Source organism: Sturnira hondurensis, unplaced genomic scaffold, assembly GCF_014824575.4.
Source record: "Sturnira hondurensis isolate 20B ecotype Veracruz unplaced genomic scaffold, ASM1482457v3 Scaffold0006829, whole genome shotgun sequence".
NCBI lineage: Eukaryota > Metazoa > Chordata > Mammalia > Chiroptera > Phyllostomidae > Sturnira > Sturnira hondurensis.
In genome coordinates, this window is record NW_028079460.1 from 691819 (window position 1) to 706165 (window position 14347).

The 14347-nt window shown below is 51.8% G+C and overlaps 1 protein-coding gene across 2 annotated transcripts; it reads left to right on the plus strand.

Moving 5' to 3' along the window:
• Positions 1-505: 505 nt before the first annotated feature.
• On the plus strand, positions 506-12396 carry PMVK (phosphomevalonate kinase). Of its 2 annotated transcripts, XM_037050630.1 has the most exons (6): positions 506-863; positions 2620-2683; positions 5112-5264; positions 7951-8080; positions 9291-9461; positions 10180-12396. In XM_037050630.1, exons 1-5 carry the CDS (start codon positions 769-771, stop codon positions 9425-9427), a joined length of 579 nt encoding a protein of 192 aa, XP_036906525.1. In that variant the 5' UTR covers positions 506-768; the 3' UTR covers positions 9428-9461; positions 10180-12396. The 2 variants fall into 2 exon arrangements, with proteins under 2 accessions (XP_036906525.1, XP_036906524.1); XM_037050629.1 differs by lacking the exon at positions 10180-12396 and having other exon boundaries at positions 507-863; positions 9291-9805.
• Positions 12397-14347: the final 1951 nt, after the last annotated feature.

The following is a 14347-nucleotide window of genomic DNA, read 5'->3' on the forward strand; positions in this document are numbered from 1 at the left end:
GCCTTCTAAGTGCATTGATGAGTGCGGCGCTTTCAGAGCTGCTTAAAAAAGACAAAGACCTTCCTGAGGCCAGTCCTTTTTGCATCTGACCACTGACCACTCTTTCCTGAGCATCTGTACCATGTTTTCAGTATCCAGGGAATTAATGGTTTCTCTAACAGGCCTCCACACCTCCCTTTTTCTCTTTGCATGACTTCAAGACTTTATAGCTCCTCAAACGGAGGCGGTAACGGGTTACAGGCTCTGTTTTGACGAGCTCAGAGAAATACCAGACAGCGAGTCATGGCTAAAGACAATTCTCCCCACTCAGCTGGGGCTGTTCGCCGAGTCTGCCCCTGAACTTCGGGCTGAGAGCGGGACTCCAGAAAAAAAGTTGGTAATAGCGGCCGGGGCGGCTTCAAGGCCCCCTTTTACCCTCCCAGTCCCCGCCCGCCTGTGAGCTACGAAGGCGGGGCTGTGACGTCAGGGTCCAGGCCGGGCCGGACTATTCTAAATGAGCGCTGGGAGGGGAGCTTCTTCAGCGGAGAAGGCCTCCCTGGGAATTAGCCTTCTTAGCTTCCGTATTTAATTAGTTTAGATGTTAATTAAAATGTTCGGAAGTTGTATGAGAGTTGGCAGTCCTCTCTTTACAGCTGTGGAGAAGTCGCGTGTGGAAGCCGTTTCTGTTGCCGCTCCTCCTAGTGGCTGCATCCATTTCGCGCCGGTGGCCCGATTTAAGGGTTGGGAGTTGTGAGTGTCCCTTTCAGGATCGCAAAGCTCGTGGGCCCCATGACCCAGCCGGTAGGAGGACCCCGGCTGGTGCTGCTGTTCAGCGGGAAGAGGAAATCAGGGAAGGACTTCGTGACCGAGGCGCTGCAGAGCAGGTGTCGGAGAGGTGGGGAGGAAGAGGGGAGGGGAAATGCCGTGTCACGTGACCCGGGGCTGTGTTAAAGGGGTGATGGAGTGAGCTGTGGAGTGGGGGGTCCCGGGGTTACTGGTGGGAGGAGCACTGATCTGCGGGAAGTGGCGGGGGCGTGGGGCGGATTCACGCCCACCTCAAATTACCAAGTGGCCACCTTTCCAAAGACTAAACTGTAGGTCTCTCTTGTCAAGAAGCATTAATAGCAGTTACTACCAAGTCACTTTTTACTCACCGTTCTTAATCTACGGACCAATGTTGCAGATAACCAGTACAGATGAGGAAACTGAGTCACAGATAAAGGATTTGCTGGAGACCACACCCCAACTGTCATACTCCAAAGACAAATCCTTGCCCGGCACACCACCGAATAACTGGGGTTTATCGAGGCTTTATTTTGTGCCAGGCACTGTGTGTATGTAGTATCTCATTTAACCCCCCAAACCTCTTTGTTAGGTACTGTGTGGCAGTATTAATCAGTATCCCCATTTCACAGACGAAGAGACTGAGGCTCCGAAAAGTAAAACAAAACAAAACCCCAAATTTTCCAGGTCACGAAGTCGTCGTCAGAGCCAGGACTCAAATTAAACTTTAAACTGGCTTCAAGGGATGGGTTCTTTCTGCTCTACCTCACTGTTCCCCAAATAATACCTTTCTTTTAAAGCAAGATGTTCTGTGTGGTAGCACTTTTGTGGTGCCATGGGCTGGGAGAGCAGAGGGGCCAGGGAGAAAGCAGTGCGGGCGCCCTCTCCTCAGGGAGACCAGTGCGGTGGGGGCACCTAGAGGTTGCTATCGGGCACCCCAGGGGTTCTAAAGGGTTGTGGGGGAGCCCAGGGCAGAGGTCACTGCCTGAATCTTTCACCATCAAGGATCTACCAGCTGTTCCTAAATTGCGTTTCTCCTTACCTGCAAACACAGAAATTAAATAGTTGTCAGAAGCACAGGCTCTGGAATTATATCACCGGGATTCAAATCCTGACCCACCACTTACTAGTTCGTGATCCTGTATAAGTTTCTTATCCATTCTGTGCCTCAGTTTTGTTGTTTGTGGGACCAGGGTAATAATCGGTTGGCTGTAAGAATTAAATGAAATAATGCATGTGAAGGGCTTAGAACAATTTTTGACACCTCATAAAGGTGCAGGAACGAAATGTTAGCTATTAGTTTCATTTTAACAACACTGGCTTCATTACTTGCAGCATTGCTTTGGGTGAGTCAGTTCTCACTCACTCAACCTCAGTTTCCTCATCTGAAACATGGAAATGAGAACACCTATCTGGCTTTGTCAGTGCTTGAGTGAATGTGTGAGCACGCAGCACCGTACAATACAGGGCTGGCTGAGCAAACTGAGCTGAATGAGTGAATTGGTGTTGCAGTGACCCCGTCAGTTGAGACTGAGATACCCCTGCTGAGAGACAGTCAGGGGTCCAACAGTATTCCAAACTAGCCAGAATACCACATTGTCATTATAATTTTATTTGTTTTACCTGTTAGTTTCCAGGCTCTTTCACATTCATTTAAGTTTTGTAATGATCCTGTGGGAGACAGAATAGAAACTGGTATCTCCATCTTACAGATGAGAAAACAGAGTCAGGGATGTTGAGACCTAACACAGTTAGGAAGATACCAGGAGCAGAAATGGGACTTCGCCCCAGGCCTCTGGGCTCTTCTGTGGCCCAGAAGATCCAGGCTAACTGGGTTTGGATCTCCTTGTCCCACAGACTCGGGGCCGACATCTGTGCTATCCTCCGGCTCTCCAGCCCACTTAAGGAGCAGTACGCTCAGGTAGGTGGTGGCCCTCTGTGACACCTGGTGGGTTGAGAAGGAGCCAGCTCTTTGCGTTTGGTGGCTGTGGCTGTGGCTGTCCTTTAAGTCACTAGTAGGGTCCCTGTGAGCACTGTTGGCAGGGTAGTGGCCAGCTCTTGGTTTTCTGTGGGTGGATTTTGTGGGGGCATTTTCAGCTTGCACTTCTTTCCCCTCGGCCTCACTCACTTCAGGCCAACTCCTCAGAGCATTTTCAAGAAAGTTCGTCGAGGGAAGGCTGTGGAGGCAAGTCGGCAGCCGTGGTGCCGTGATGTTAGCAAGGTCTGCACACTTGCTCTCAGCCGGAAAGTGGAGCGCAGTGGCACATCCCTGCTGCAGCCTGCCGGCCTCGGCTGGGGACTCTCCCCTGAGCAACTCAGTTGCGTGAATTGTCAAGATGTATTATTCACTGAAAAAACAAGATTTGGGACAGTGTATGGAGAATGTTGTACAAAGTGGGGAAAATGTAAGAATATATGCTCACACATTCAGCCATCCAACAGGCATTCATGGCGTGCCCGCAGAGTGTCAAACACTGCTCTAGGGCTTGGGGTGTGTTAGGAGCTGGGGCGGACACATGAGAGGCTGTACCACTGGTGGGCCTGCACGGGCTGGTGACAGGGCTGGGAAAGGGGTTTTTCATTGTAAGTGACTGTGTATTTTTTGAATTTTGAACCATGCAGGTTTTATAAAATATAAATAGGATTGTTAACATAGGATTTAAAAAAAATAAGCACTCTTAGAAGCTTAGCCTTAGAATATGTAAAGAGGTGAGCTTCCCACACGATGAAGAGCCCCCCTGGTGGCCTGTGTTTTCGTCCTTGACCTCTAGGTACACCCTTCCAGGTTGCTGTGCTCATGGCCCCTTGGTCACTTAGACCGAACCTTCTGGGGCCACCCAAAACGGATTTGCCCCCCTTTCTCATATCTCATGGGAAGCATTCTCCTGTACCCCCGAGGCTTCTCCCTCCAGTTAAACAGGCCCCACGAGGGAACTGCAGCCTGGGAGGATCCCAGCCTTAGCAGGGTCGGTAGTTTTCACTTTCCCCCCCGTTTTTCTTTTCCTTTTCTTTCTTTTTTTCTAAGTAGGGACCTTGGGATACAAAGTTCCTCATATTCAGTAGACAGACTAGGAGTGACTGTGACTGGGGGGCACTCAGTCTTCCCCAGGGGCACCCAGGCACTGCCGAGGCACCCCAGGGCTCTGAGGAGGAGTTTGGAAACCATAGTCTGCTTCCGGAGTTCTCAGACTATGCCTGGCTCAGGCCAGACTGGGGAGTGGGGTGGGGTCGGAGGGTCGGGAGTTTGCGGTCTTGAAAACTCAGTGGGAGACTCTGATGGGCGGGCCTGCCCCTTGGTCTGAAAGTCCAGCACCACACCCCATTCTCATTCAAACACACAAACAAAACTAAATGCTGATGCATCGATTTAAATCACAGTGGGAAATATAACTGACAAGGAGACCACTCTTTCCCGATGGCTGTAAAGAGCAGTTGAACAAGTTTGCAAGAAGAGGTGGCTGCGGGCGTCACCTGGGAGCCAGAGGTGCAGGTAGAAGAGATTGACTGGCCGAGTCTTGGCGCCTCAGTTTGCCGGTGAAGAAACAGTGTCCGAGGCTAGAGGCCTTGTTGCTGCGAGTTAGTAGGAGAGCTAGAACCCGAACTGAGTGATGCTTTTCAGACCCTTCTTGTCCTGGGGCTCTCTGGATGGACCCCTCCTGCTTGTCAGTGTCCCTGGAGAAGGGGAGGGTGGGCCGGAAGCAGCTCCGCAGGGGATCAGGGCAGTGCCTTCTTCTCCTGGGATCCTATGAGTGTGGGAGGCCCCAGGAGGTCCTGGAGCCAAGGCAAGTGCTGCTGTGTCAGCAGCTGTGCCAGGAATGGGGGTGAGGATGGGGGTGACAGAGAAAGGAGAGAGTCGGGGGAGCCGTGTCTCCTGGGCTTTGGGACGGGCGAGCAGTGCCAGAGCGGGCATTGGGAGGATATGGAATGCGGTGTTTCCCTGTTTCCAACTTCAGCTGAAGGCCAAGCCTGTGCCCAGGGGTGCAAACTATATAATTTCAGGACTAGTTTAACTCAGAAATAATTGGGAAGGTAAAACTGTTGCAAAAACAAGCAAACAAACAAACACACAACTACATTGTGCATTTAAAAAAAGTAGAAAAATTACCCCGAGACCTCTCTTCTGTCCATGTTCGGGATTCCCTTGTTCCCAGAGCCTGTTCCCTTGCAGGCCTCTGTCCTGGTGGACACCCTGTTGGCCCTTGCATCGTCTTGGCGGGGGGGGGGGGGGGGGGGGGGGGNGGGGGGGGGGCGGGGCGGGGCAGGTGAAAGAAGGGCTGGTCCCTTCTCTGTTTTAGGAGAGGCCATTAAGGTCGAGAGGCTAGGGCATAGACATAATGTGCTTTGGGCAGGAGCATGGATTGGACTTCCAGAGACTCCTGGATGCCAGCACCTACAAGGAGGCCTATCGGAGGGACATGATCCTTTGGGGAGAGGAGAAGCGCCAGGCTGACCCGGGCTTCTTCTGTAGGAAAGTCGTGGAGGGCGTCTCCCAGCCGGTCTGGGTAAGTGCTGCAGGGTGCATTAAAGAAAGCCCGTTTCTCCAGGTTTTGTCTCTCCCCAAGTAAATCTCGGATGTGCCCATTTCTCTGTTTCCACTGCCACCTCCCATGGCTCAAACTGACCCCCGCCCCCAGACACCCAAATATCCGCACAGTGGCCCTGGCTTCAGCTTTTGTTCCATTTAAGCCATTCATCATGGGGCAGCCAGAGTGGCCTTTTAAAAACAAACCAAGTCATGTCACTCCTTTATCTCATTGTTCTAATGAACAAAACCAAAATCTTTGCATGAATTTTGGGGCCTTGAAAGATCCAGCTTAACCTCCTTACTCAAAAACATTTTTTTTAAAGATTTTATTTATTTTTAGACAGGGGAAGGGAGGGAGAAAGAGAGGGAGAAAAACATTACTGTGTGGTTGCCTCTTGCACACCCCCTACTGGGGATCTGGCCTACAGCTCAGACATGTGCCCCGACTGGGAATCGAACCAGTGACCCTTTGGTTCACAGGCCCGCACTCAATCCACTGAGCCACACCAGCCAGGGCAGCCTCCTTACTCTTTAAGCTGCAGCTACGTTGGCCTTTTTTTGTTTTTGTTCTGCAAATAAGTTGAGTTCCTTCTGGAATCAGGGCCTTTGCACATGTTCTGCCTGCCTGGACTGCCCCTTCTTTCTCTCTTCACCTGGCTAGCTTTCGCTCAGCTTCCATGGCACCTCCACAGGGAAGCCTTCCCTGATTCCCAGGTCTTCGATGATGCTCCCTGCCAGGTGCTCCCACAGCGCCTTACCTTCTTTGTCCACATTCATTTTGGCATTATCTCCTAGATGAAGCCTGGTTCTAGGTGACTTGGGGATCCATTAGTGCAAACATGCCATGAAGCCCTGTCCTCAGGGAGCTTATGTTGTAGCTGGGTATAGAGGCAGGTAGGTCCTAACGTAACACAGAATCTGTCAGCTGGAGATAAATAATACAGGGCAAAATAAAGCAGGCCAGGGCTATGAGGAAGGCTGGGTTGCTGCTTTGTAAAGGGTGTAAGAAGGCCCCTCCGGGACATTTGAGCAGGATCTGAAGGAGGTAAGGGCGTAAGCCAAATAGATGTTTGTGGGTGAGGGGGTGAGTGGCAGGTGAGGTCAGGTCATGCAGGTTCTTTGAAAGAGCCTAGATATTAGTGTGAGATGGCGACTCAGTGGAGGGTTTTGAACAGAGTAGGGGCATGATGCGATCTAAGTTTAAAGGCTCTCACCCCAGCTGCTGGGGGAAGGGCGAGAGTGGAAGCAGAGAGCCAGGCAGAGGATCTCTCTGCAGGCAGGCGAAGTGGCCACAGCCCAGCCGATGGTGGCGGTAGAGGAGAGGAGCGGTTGATTCTGCACAGACTTTAAAGACCGAACCTGTAGGATTTACTGGTGTGTTAGCTGTGGAGTGTGGGGGCAGAAGAGGGTGCCAAGGAGTTTGTTCTGAGCAGCTGGACGAATGGAGTTGTCATTTTCTGAGACAGGAAAGGTGTGGGAGGAACAGGTTTGGGGAGAAAATCAGGCGTTCAGTTTTGGCGGTGGTGAGGCTGAGATGCTTGTTTCTATGCACGGTGATTATGTGGTTGTTAGTGAAGCTGCTTGCTTTGTGTCTGTCTCCCACAAAACCATAAGCTCTGAGAGGGCAAGCACCGGCTCTGTTTTGCACTCTACCCTATCCCCAGTGCCTGGCATGTAACAGGCACTTGCCGTAGTACTTACTGATGCATTCATTCATTGGACAGTGCACTAGAGGCCAGAGACATAGCAGTGAGTGACAAAGTCCTTTCTCCGTGGAGCTGACTCTTGGTAGGGCGGACAGACAATAAATAAGCATGCATACAAACAAATAAATAGTGGTGCTTTTAAGAGTATTTAGTGCTCAGAGGAAAATAAGTAGCATACCAGAATCAAGTGGGCCAGGAAGGGCACCAGGGTGGTAGGGAAAGCCTCTCTGAGGAGGTGACATTTGGGCTGAGACCCCCATGAGGTGAGGGGGCCACCTTGTGATTCCAGGCAGAGGGCGTAAGGCAGGCAAAGGCGCTGAGGAGGAGACCTGGTTGGCAGGTCTGAGAAACACCGAGGAGGTCGGGTGGCTGCCATGGGGCAAATGAGGGGAAGATGGCGTGAAATGGGTGCCAGATGTTACAACATCTGGCCTTGTCAGCCGGGGTGAGGACTTTGGATTTTATCAGAAGGATGAGAAGCCTTTGAGAGGTTGAGGGCAGGGGGCTGACAAAAGTCACATTTATGATTTAATAGGTGCTGGGATGGAGTAGGGCTGTATCTTTGTTTCTGGCCCAGTTTGTTCATCTGTAAAATGAATATGGTGAGCTGGCTGAACTGATTTCAAAGCCCGAGGCCCTTTCTTTATCACAGCTACGACCAGCATGCCCATTGGACTCACGTGTGTCTGCGACAGAGAGAGTGTGGGCAGAGTGGGCTATAGGCTGCAGCAACCAGGGAGGGCTGCCTGGAGGGAAGAGGGGGTGTCTGTCCCAGCTGATAGGGTGATAATGGGGAGGAGGGCATGCATCTGGGTTCTGCAGTGCGCCCAACAGGCTTGTCGTGCTCCCGCTTATTCGGAGTGGGGTCGGTCTTCCCCTCTTCCCCCTTCCCCTCAGTGCCCTGCTGCTCCCTGCCCCACATCCTCCTGGTCACCTGTCTGTCTTCCTGCCCTGCAGCTGGTGAGTGACACACGGAGGGCATCCGACGTCCAGTGGTTCCGGGAAACTTACGGGGCTGTGACACAGACAGTTCGTGTGGTGGCCTTGGAGCAGAGCCGACAGCAGCGGGGCTGGGTGTTCACACCAGGTGAGCTGGTCAAAACCGTGGCCCCCAAAGCTCAGTACACCCTACTTTTATACCAGGCCACCTGCTCTCTCCTTGGTAGGCTGTGGGGGAATGACTGAGGGATTAGAAAAGGGGATCTGAGACTCACAAGTGTCCCCAGGTTAGACAGTGGTGTGGGGTAGGGGCAGGCGTCCTGCGGCGGGGTGGGGCAGGGAATAGAGGTTCCCCATGATTTTGCCTTTATACCTTTACCTGAGCTGTCCTTCCTAGGCCAGTGGACTCCTGGAGGTCTGTCTGGGACCCATCCCCGGCCTAGTGGAGGCTGATAGTGGGTCAGAGGCAGGCCTGACAACTCATTGCTGTTTGAGTAAGAGTGGGCTGGGCAAAAGGGAGCTATACCAGGCAGCCTTAGTGGTGCAAGCCTGGGACCTGCTCTGTGGCAATTCAGAAGCAGAGCGCAGGCCTCCTCCTGCCCTAGTTCACTGTGGCCTGGGAGAGTTCAGATCCACTGGGCCCCACTCCTCCTGATGGCTGCTTGTTGTCTTCTTGGCGCTTACCACAGGCCAGGCCTGTGCTAAGTGCTTTGAAGCTCATTTTGTAGACACACCACACCCACTGGTGATGCAGGTATCACTCTTCTCGTTGTCAGACGAGGAGGCATATACTCCCTCCCAAGAGGGCTGAATCGGAAATTTAGCGACAGAAAGCAGGCAACATGCTGAGCTTCACATGAAGTGAGGATGCAGTGCCCTATCGCAGGGGTCCCCAGTGCCCGGGCCTCAGACTGGTGCTGGTCCGTGGTCCATGAGGAACTGGGCCCCACAGCCAGAGCTGAGCAGCAGGCTAGTGGGCGAAGCTTTACTCGCATTACCCACTGTCTGTGGAAAAATTGTCTTCCACGAAGCCGGTCCCTGGTGCTTAAAGGGTTGGGGACCCGCTGCCCTATTGCATTGTCTGTGATTTCAGATGGCCCAGTTCCCCCTCTGTAGGAAGTGACAAGTGAAGAGTTTAGTCAGCAGAACCCTCTGAGGGCTCAGGTGGCTGCAGGCTACTGAACCGGCTCCCGGGGTGTTTCAGGTCTGCAAGTACCCCGCTTTGGGTGGGTGGAGCTTGGTTCCAGAGTGGCAGAAGAGAGGGCTGCTCCATCTGGGGCTGATCGGCCTCTGTGCGCATGCGTGATGCCTAGTTGTCCAGAGGGAGTGGGCTTGACCTCACCAAGCCTCCTCTACAGGAGTGGATGATGGTGAGTCGGAATGTGGCCTGGACAACTTTGGGGACTTCGACTGGGTCATTGAGAACCATGGAGACGAGCAGCGCCTGGAGGAGCAGCTGGAGGACCTGGTCAAGTTTGTCCGCAGCAGACTGTAGTGGTCAGGTTCCGGGAGCACCAGAAGCTGCAGGGGCGAGGATGGGGCTGATTCTGCCTGACGTGTGGTTGCTGATACTGGCCAAGGTGGGGAGAGCACAGAGGGTCTGGGTCCAGGTTTCTGGGGGGCTGGCAGATGTCAGACAGGTCGAGAAACCTCTAAGACCTACTTTCTCTGTGGACTGGACTGCTCTGCCTTGTAGGAGGCGACTTGAAGGGCAAAGGGCTACCCTCGAGGCAGAAACACCACCGTCCCCGTGGGTGTCCGGCCTGTCAGCCTGCGGCGGCCTTGCTTCCCCAGCAGGATGCTTTTAGCCCCTCGTTCTTGGCGAGAATGTGGGCATTAATAAACATCTTCGGGGCACATGCTCAGAACTGGACATCTCTTGTTTCCCAGCCTGGGTGGGACTCAGGGGCCCTGGGTAGTCCAGGTGGCTCTGGGTTCCTGCGCTGCCTTCCATCTGGGCTGGAACATGTCCTGCAGAGGCTGACCTTGGCCTGAGCCATGCAGGCAGCAGGTCTGTTTGTGTTGGAGACAGGCTTGGGGTCTTAGGGTCTCATCTTCTGGGATGGCCTCCAAGAGAGGCTCAGCGAGGCAGGTCCCTGGGGGTACCACTGACATCAGTGGCTCTCAGTCACCATGAAGGGGCTCAGGGCGAGAAACATCACTATAAGCCTCAGCTTTCCCATAGAGGACCTTGGACTTGACCCCTTTTATTTAGAGAGCCTTATACAATTTGTATATTTCTTCCAGATTCTTCAAAGCCACCCTGTGAAATAGGCAAGGAGAGTTTGGTCACCTGCATTTAGCAGATGCCAAGAGCTGGGAAAGTGCAACAGCTTGTCCGGGGGAATTGAGTGTCAGTGTTGAGACTAGAACACGGGCTGGGTCCCCTCGGCCCCTGCCTGTGGGCACAGCGTGGAGTCCATGGCTCCCTGCCATCCTCAGGCCTGGCCTGAACATCCCAATCTGGCCCTGGTTTGTTTTCCTCCCGCAAATTCTGTTGGTTCTCACCAATGAGGAGCCAACCAAAGAAATTGCATCAGTCTCAACGTGACCCAAACTGAACTTTACACCCCCCTGTGGATCACCTGTTCCTGGTACGAGCTCCCTGGCTGTTTCAGTGAACCAGGCCGGAGAGCTCGACAGTCACTGCGGGCCCCTCTCCGTCCCCTGAGTGCTGGGGTCCATTGGTCACCAGGTTCTGTTAACCTAACCTACTGTGTCTCCTTCTGGGATTCTCACTGGAAGATAAACAGCTCTCTGACGGCAGGGGCCATGTCTCTCTCATAGTGTGTCCCCAGCTTCTAGAGTTGTGTTGGCTCGCAATGGTGCTCAGAAAATGGTTGCAGTGAAATGCAGGGTGAGACAGGGCTCCAGAAACCGCCTGGAAGCCAGTAGGTGATCATTCCCTGCAGCGCCTATTTCCTCGATCCCCACCAGGTGGCTCTGTCCCAGCTCCAGGGCCTGGACCCTCTGCTCCCCTGCCGCTGGAGCCAGGACTGGTCTAAAGGCTGCCCGGCCCTTTGCAAGGTGGAGTTCCGGCCCTTGGGGGGCGGGGGCTCTTCTCAGGGGCATTTGTGAGCCGGCCCCCCTCCTCCGAGCACCTCATATTCATCCCAAGTTTGTGGCCCAGGGAGTGCACCTTCCTGACTCCCCCACTTGGCCCTACAGCTGTCATTTCTAGGACTGGGGTTGTTCACCTGAGTCTGCAGTGCGCCTGTGAGGGGCATCTCCAGGCAGCGGTGGCAGTGCCCGAGGATGGTGCTCACAGGGCGTGTCAGCCCCAGGGGGGTGGAATCCCATCCTCCTTTCCTCAAAGCCCCACAGACATTTTCCGCGGCACCGACCTCAGGTTCCCTGGCACCTTGGGGTGCACCTCTCCCTCTCCCCTCGATGGGGAGCTCCTTGGGGAATGAGCCTGAGTCCTGTTTGTCTTCCCCCAGCAAGGGCAGTGACAGCAGGGGATGAGTAATGGCCACGGACTGCTTACCCCAACCAGCCTTCATGTTCGGTATTTTAAAGCCTACAGCCTTGGAAAGAGCTTTTATAAGTAATGGGGGAAAAAAAGAATTAAAAAAATACTGACCAAATTTAAAGCTCTCAGGTGCTGGTTTAACAGCCATCACCTCAATGATAATTTTAATAATAATAACAAAAACTGTATTTTTCAGGATTGCTATTTGCTAGGTTCTGTGAAAAAGCCTTTCATACCAAGGGGGTGGGTGTTTATTCCCATCTGCTCTGAGGACCTCGGTGGGTCCGCCTGTGGGCAAGGAGCGACTGCAGAGCCAGCACCGGGGCCAGCGCATCTGCCACCAAAGCCCGTGCCCAGAAGCCCTGCATTCAGCAGTGTGAGGGGCCGCAGGGCCACCTCCCTGGTTTTCAAAGCAGCCCGTCCCTCCCTGCCTGCACCTGTGAGGGGCTCGATGCTCAGGATGGCTGTGAGCCGACAGTGTGGTATCAGAACGAAAGGTTACTGACTGGCTTTCCTCCTACCTTTGTTGAGATGTAACTGACAGATAACATGTATAATTTTAAGGTGTGTGACATGATTTGGTTTGTGTATGTATTGCAAAATGATTACCACAAAATAAGATTAATACCTTCATTACACCACATAATTGCCACACACACATATACGATGTATGTTTATACACACACGTATATACATATATGTTGGTGGTAAAAACATTTAAGATCCACTCTCTTGGCTACTTTCAACCATATGCTATAGTGTTGCTGAGTATAGTGACCGTGCTGTGCATTTGACCCCAGGACTCAGCCGTCTCATGGCTGGAAGTTTGCACCTCTGACCGACGTCTCCTCGTCCCCACCCCCAGTCCCAGCGGTCACCACTCTGCTTTTGCTTAAATGCCATCTGGTCCATCCATGTTGTAGCAAGAGGCTCGGTTTCCTCCTTTGTTTTGGCTGAATAATATTCCAGTGTATATTTTGTATATATATGTGTGTGTGTGTGTGTGTTCATATATGTGTAAAATGTACCATGTATTTTCAAAAGGTTTTATTGATTTATTTTTAGAGAGGGGGAGGGAGAAAGGAAGAGAAGCTGGGTGCAGCGATATCTTTGAGAGAGCGATTTCCTTTCCCTCAGGTATGTACTCAGCAGTGGGGTTTCTGGACGATCACTGACTGCATTGTTCATTTTAAACATCAAGGAGGCAGAGATGAAGCAGAGAGAGGAGGTGGGGCTGGTGGGGCTTATGTGTCCTTGGAGAGGTTGCTGCCCTGGTTCCTGCCTCTGGGAATTTGGAAGAGTCACAGCATGTGATGTGGTAAGCCAGCGTTCTGTCCCCAGTCTTGGATGGGTTGGCACTGACGAGTTTTAAAATGGGAGGCCCCAGTGGTTAACCAGAGTCGCTGCCACTGGACTGGAAGTTCCTCCTTCCTTAAAAAAGCCCCGATGTTCTGTAAATATCGAAATCAAGAACAACCCCGACATTTGATATCCTATGTTATAATGAGAGCTTTAGCTGCTTTTACTTAGGGACTCTCTCCCTCCCCACTAGTGTTTGCTGGCTTTGTCTGTGGTTAACCTCAGAGTATCGCCACTAAGTTATTTTGTAATATGAATATGTTCTTTTAGTAATAATTTGCACTAACATTGTCTTAACATTTTATTCTTCCATTTCTGAACAGCTTTATTGAGATGTAATTGGCGTGCAGTAATGGCATGTGAGGTGTGCGATTTGATAAGTTTTGATGTTTTATATGCCCGAGGAACCGTTACTGCGACCACAAAGGCCATCGCCATCTCGGCAAAAGCTTCTTCATGTTCCCCTCCTCTTGCCTTGCCCTGCCATGCCACCCTCGGCCACAGGCAGCCGCTGGTCTCTTTCTGTCTGTGCAGACTTGACTGGATTTTCAGTAGTTCTATATAAATGAATCGTATAGTATACAGTATTTTTTGTCTTATTACTTTCACTTGGCATAATTATTTTGAGGTCCATTCACATTATTTCGGGTCTCAGTAGTGGTGTGTGGTGTGAATATCGCTCAGTTGTTCACCTGTTCCCCTGCTGATGAACATTTGGGTTGCTTCCAGGGTTTGGGTGTGACAGATAAAGCCCCTGTGAACTTTCATGTACAAGCTTTTGTGGGGACTTGTGCTTTCATTTCTTCTGGCTGGATACCTTCTTCACTTTAAAAAAAGATTTAATTTATTTTTTAGAGAGAGGAGAAGGGAGGGAGAAAGGGAAAGATACATCAACAAAGGGAAAGTTAGAGGCAACATGTGGTTGCCTCTTCGTGCGGCCCCTCCTGGGGACCTGGCCCACAACCCAGGCACGTGCCCCAACTGGGGATCAAACTGGCGACCCTTTGGTTTGCAGGACAGTGCTCAGTCCAGTGAGCCACACCAGCCACGGCTTGGATGTCCACTTTCGTCACTTATTCAGTATTATACTGAGGTTCCAGTCAATGCAATAAGAAAAGCAAAAGGCATTCGGTAGGGAAGAAGTAAAACTGTCTTATTCATAGATGACATTTATCTGTGTCAACTATTTGGTGGGTTCTCCAAAAAAAGGACTAGAACGAATAGTGTGTGCAATAGGACTGCAGGATACAAGATCAATATATACAAATCAGTTGTGGACTTCCAGTCAAAGTGGAGACATAGGTAAACACAGCTCACCTCACTCAACCACATCAAAATTACAACTAAATTATAGAAGAACCATCACTCAGAACTGTCAGATGTTGAGCTGAATGGAAGTCTGACAACTATGGAACTAAAGAAACCACATTCATCCTGACTGGTAGGAGGGACAGAGAAGCTGAGACATGGTCCTGCACCCACTGGTGGTGGATAAAAATTTGGGAGGAGTATCTTGGGAACAAGGAGTCCCAGTCCTATATCAGGTCCTGCAGCCCAGGGGTCCATTGCCAGGAAGATAAGTCC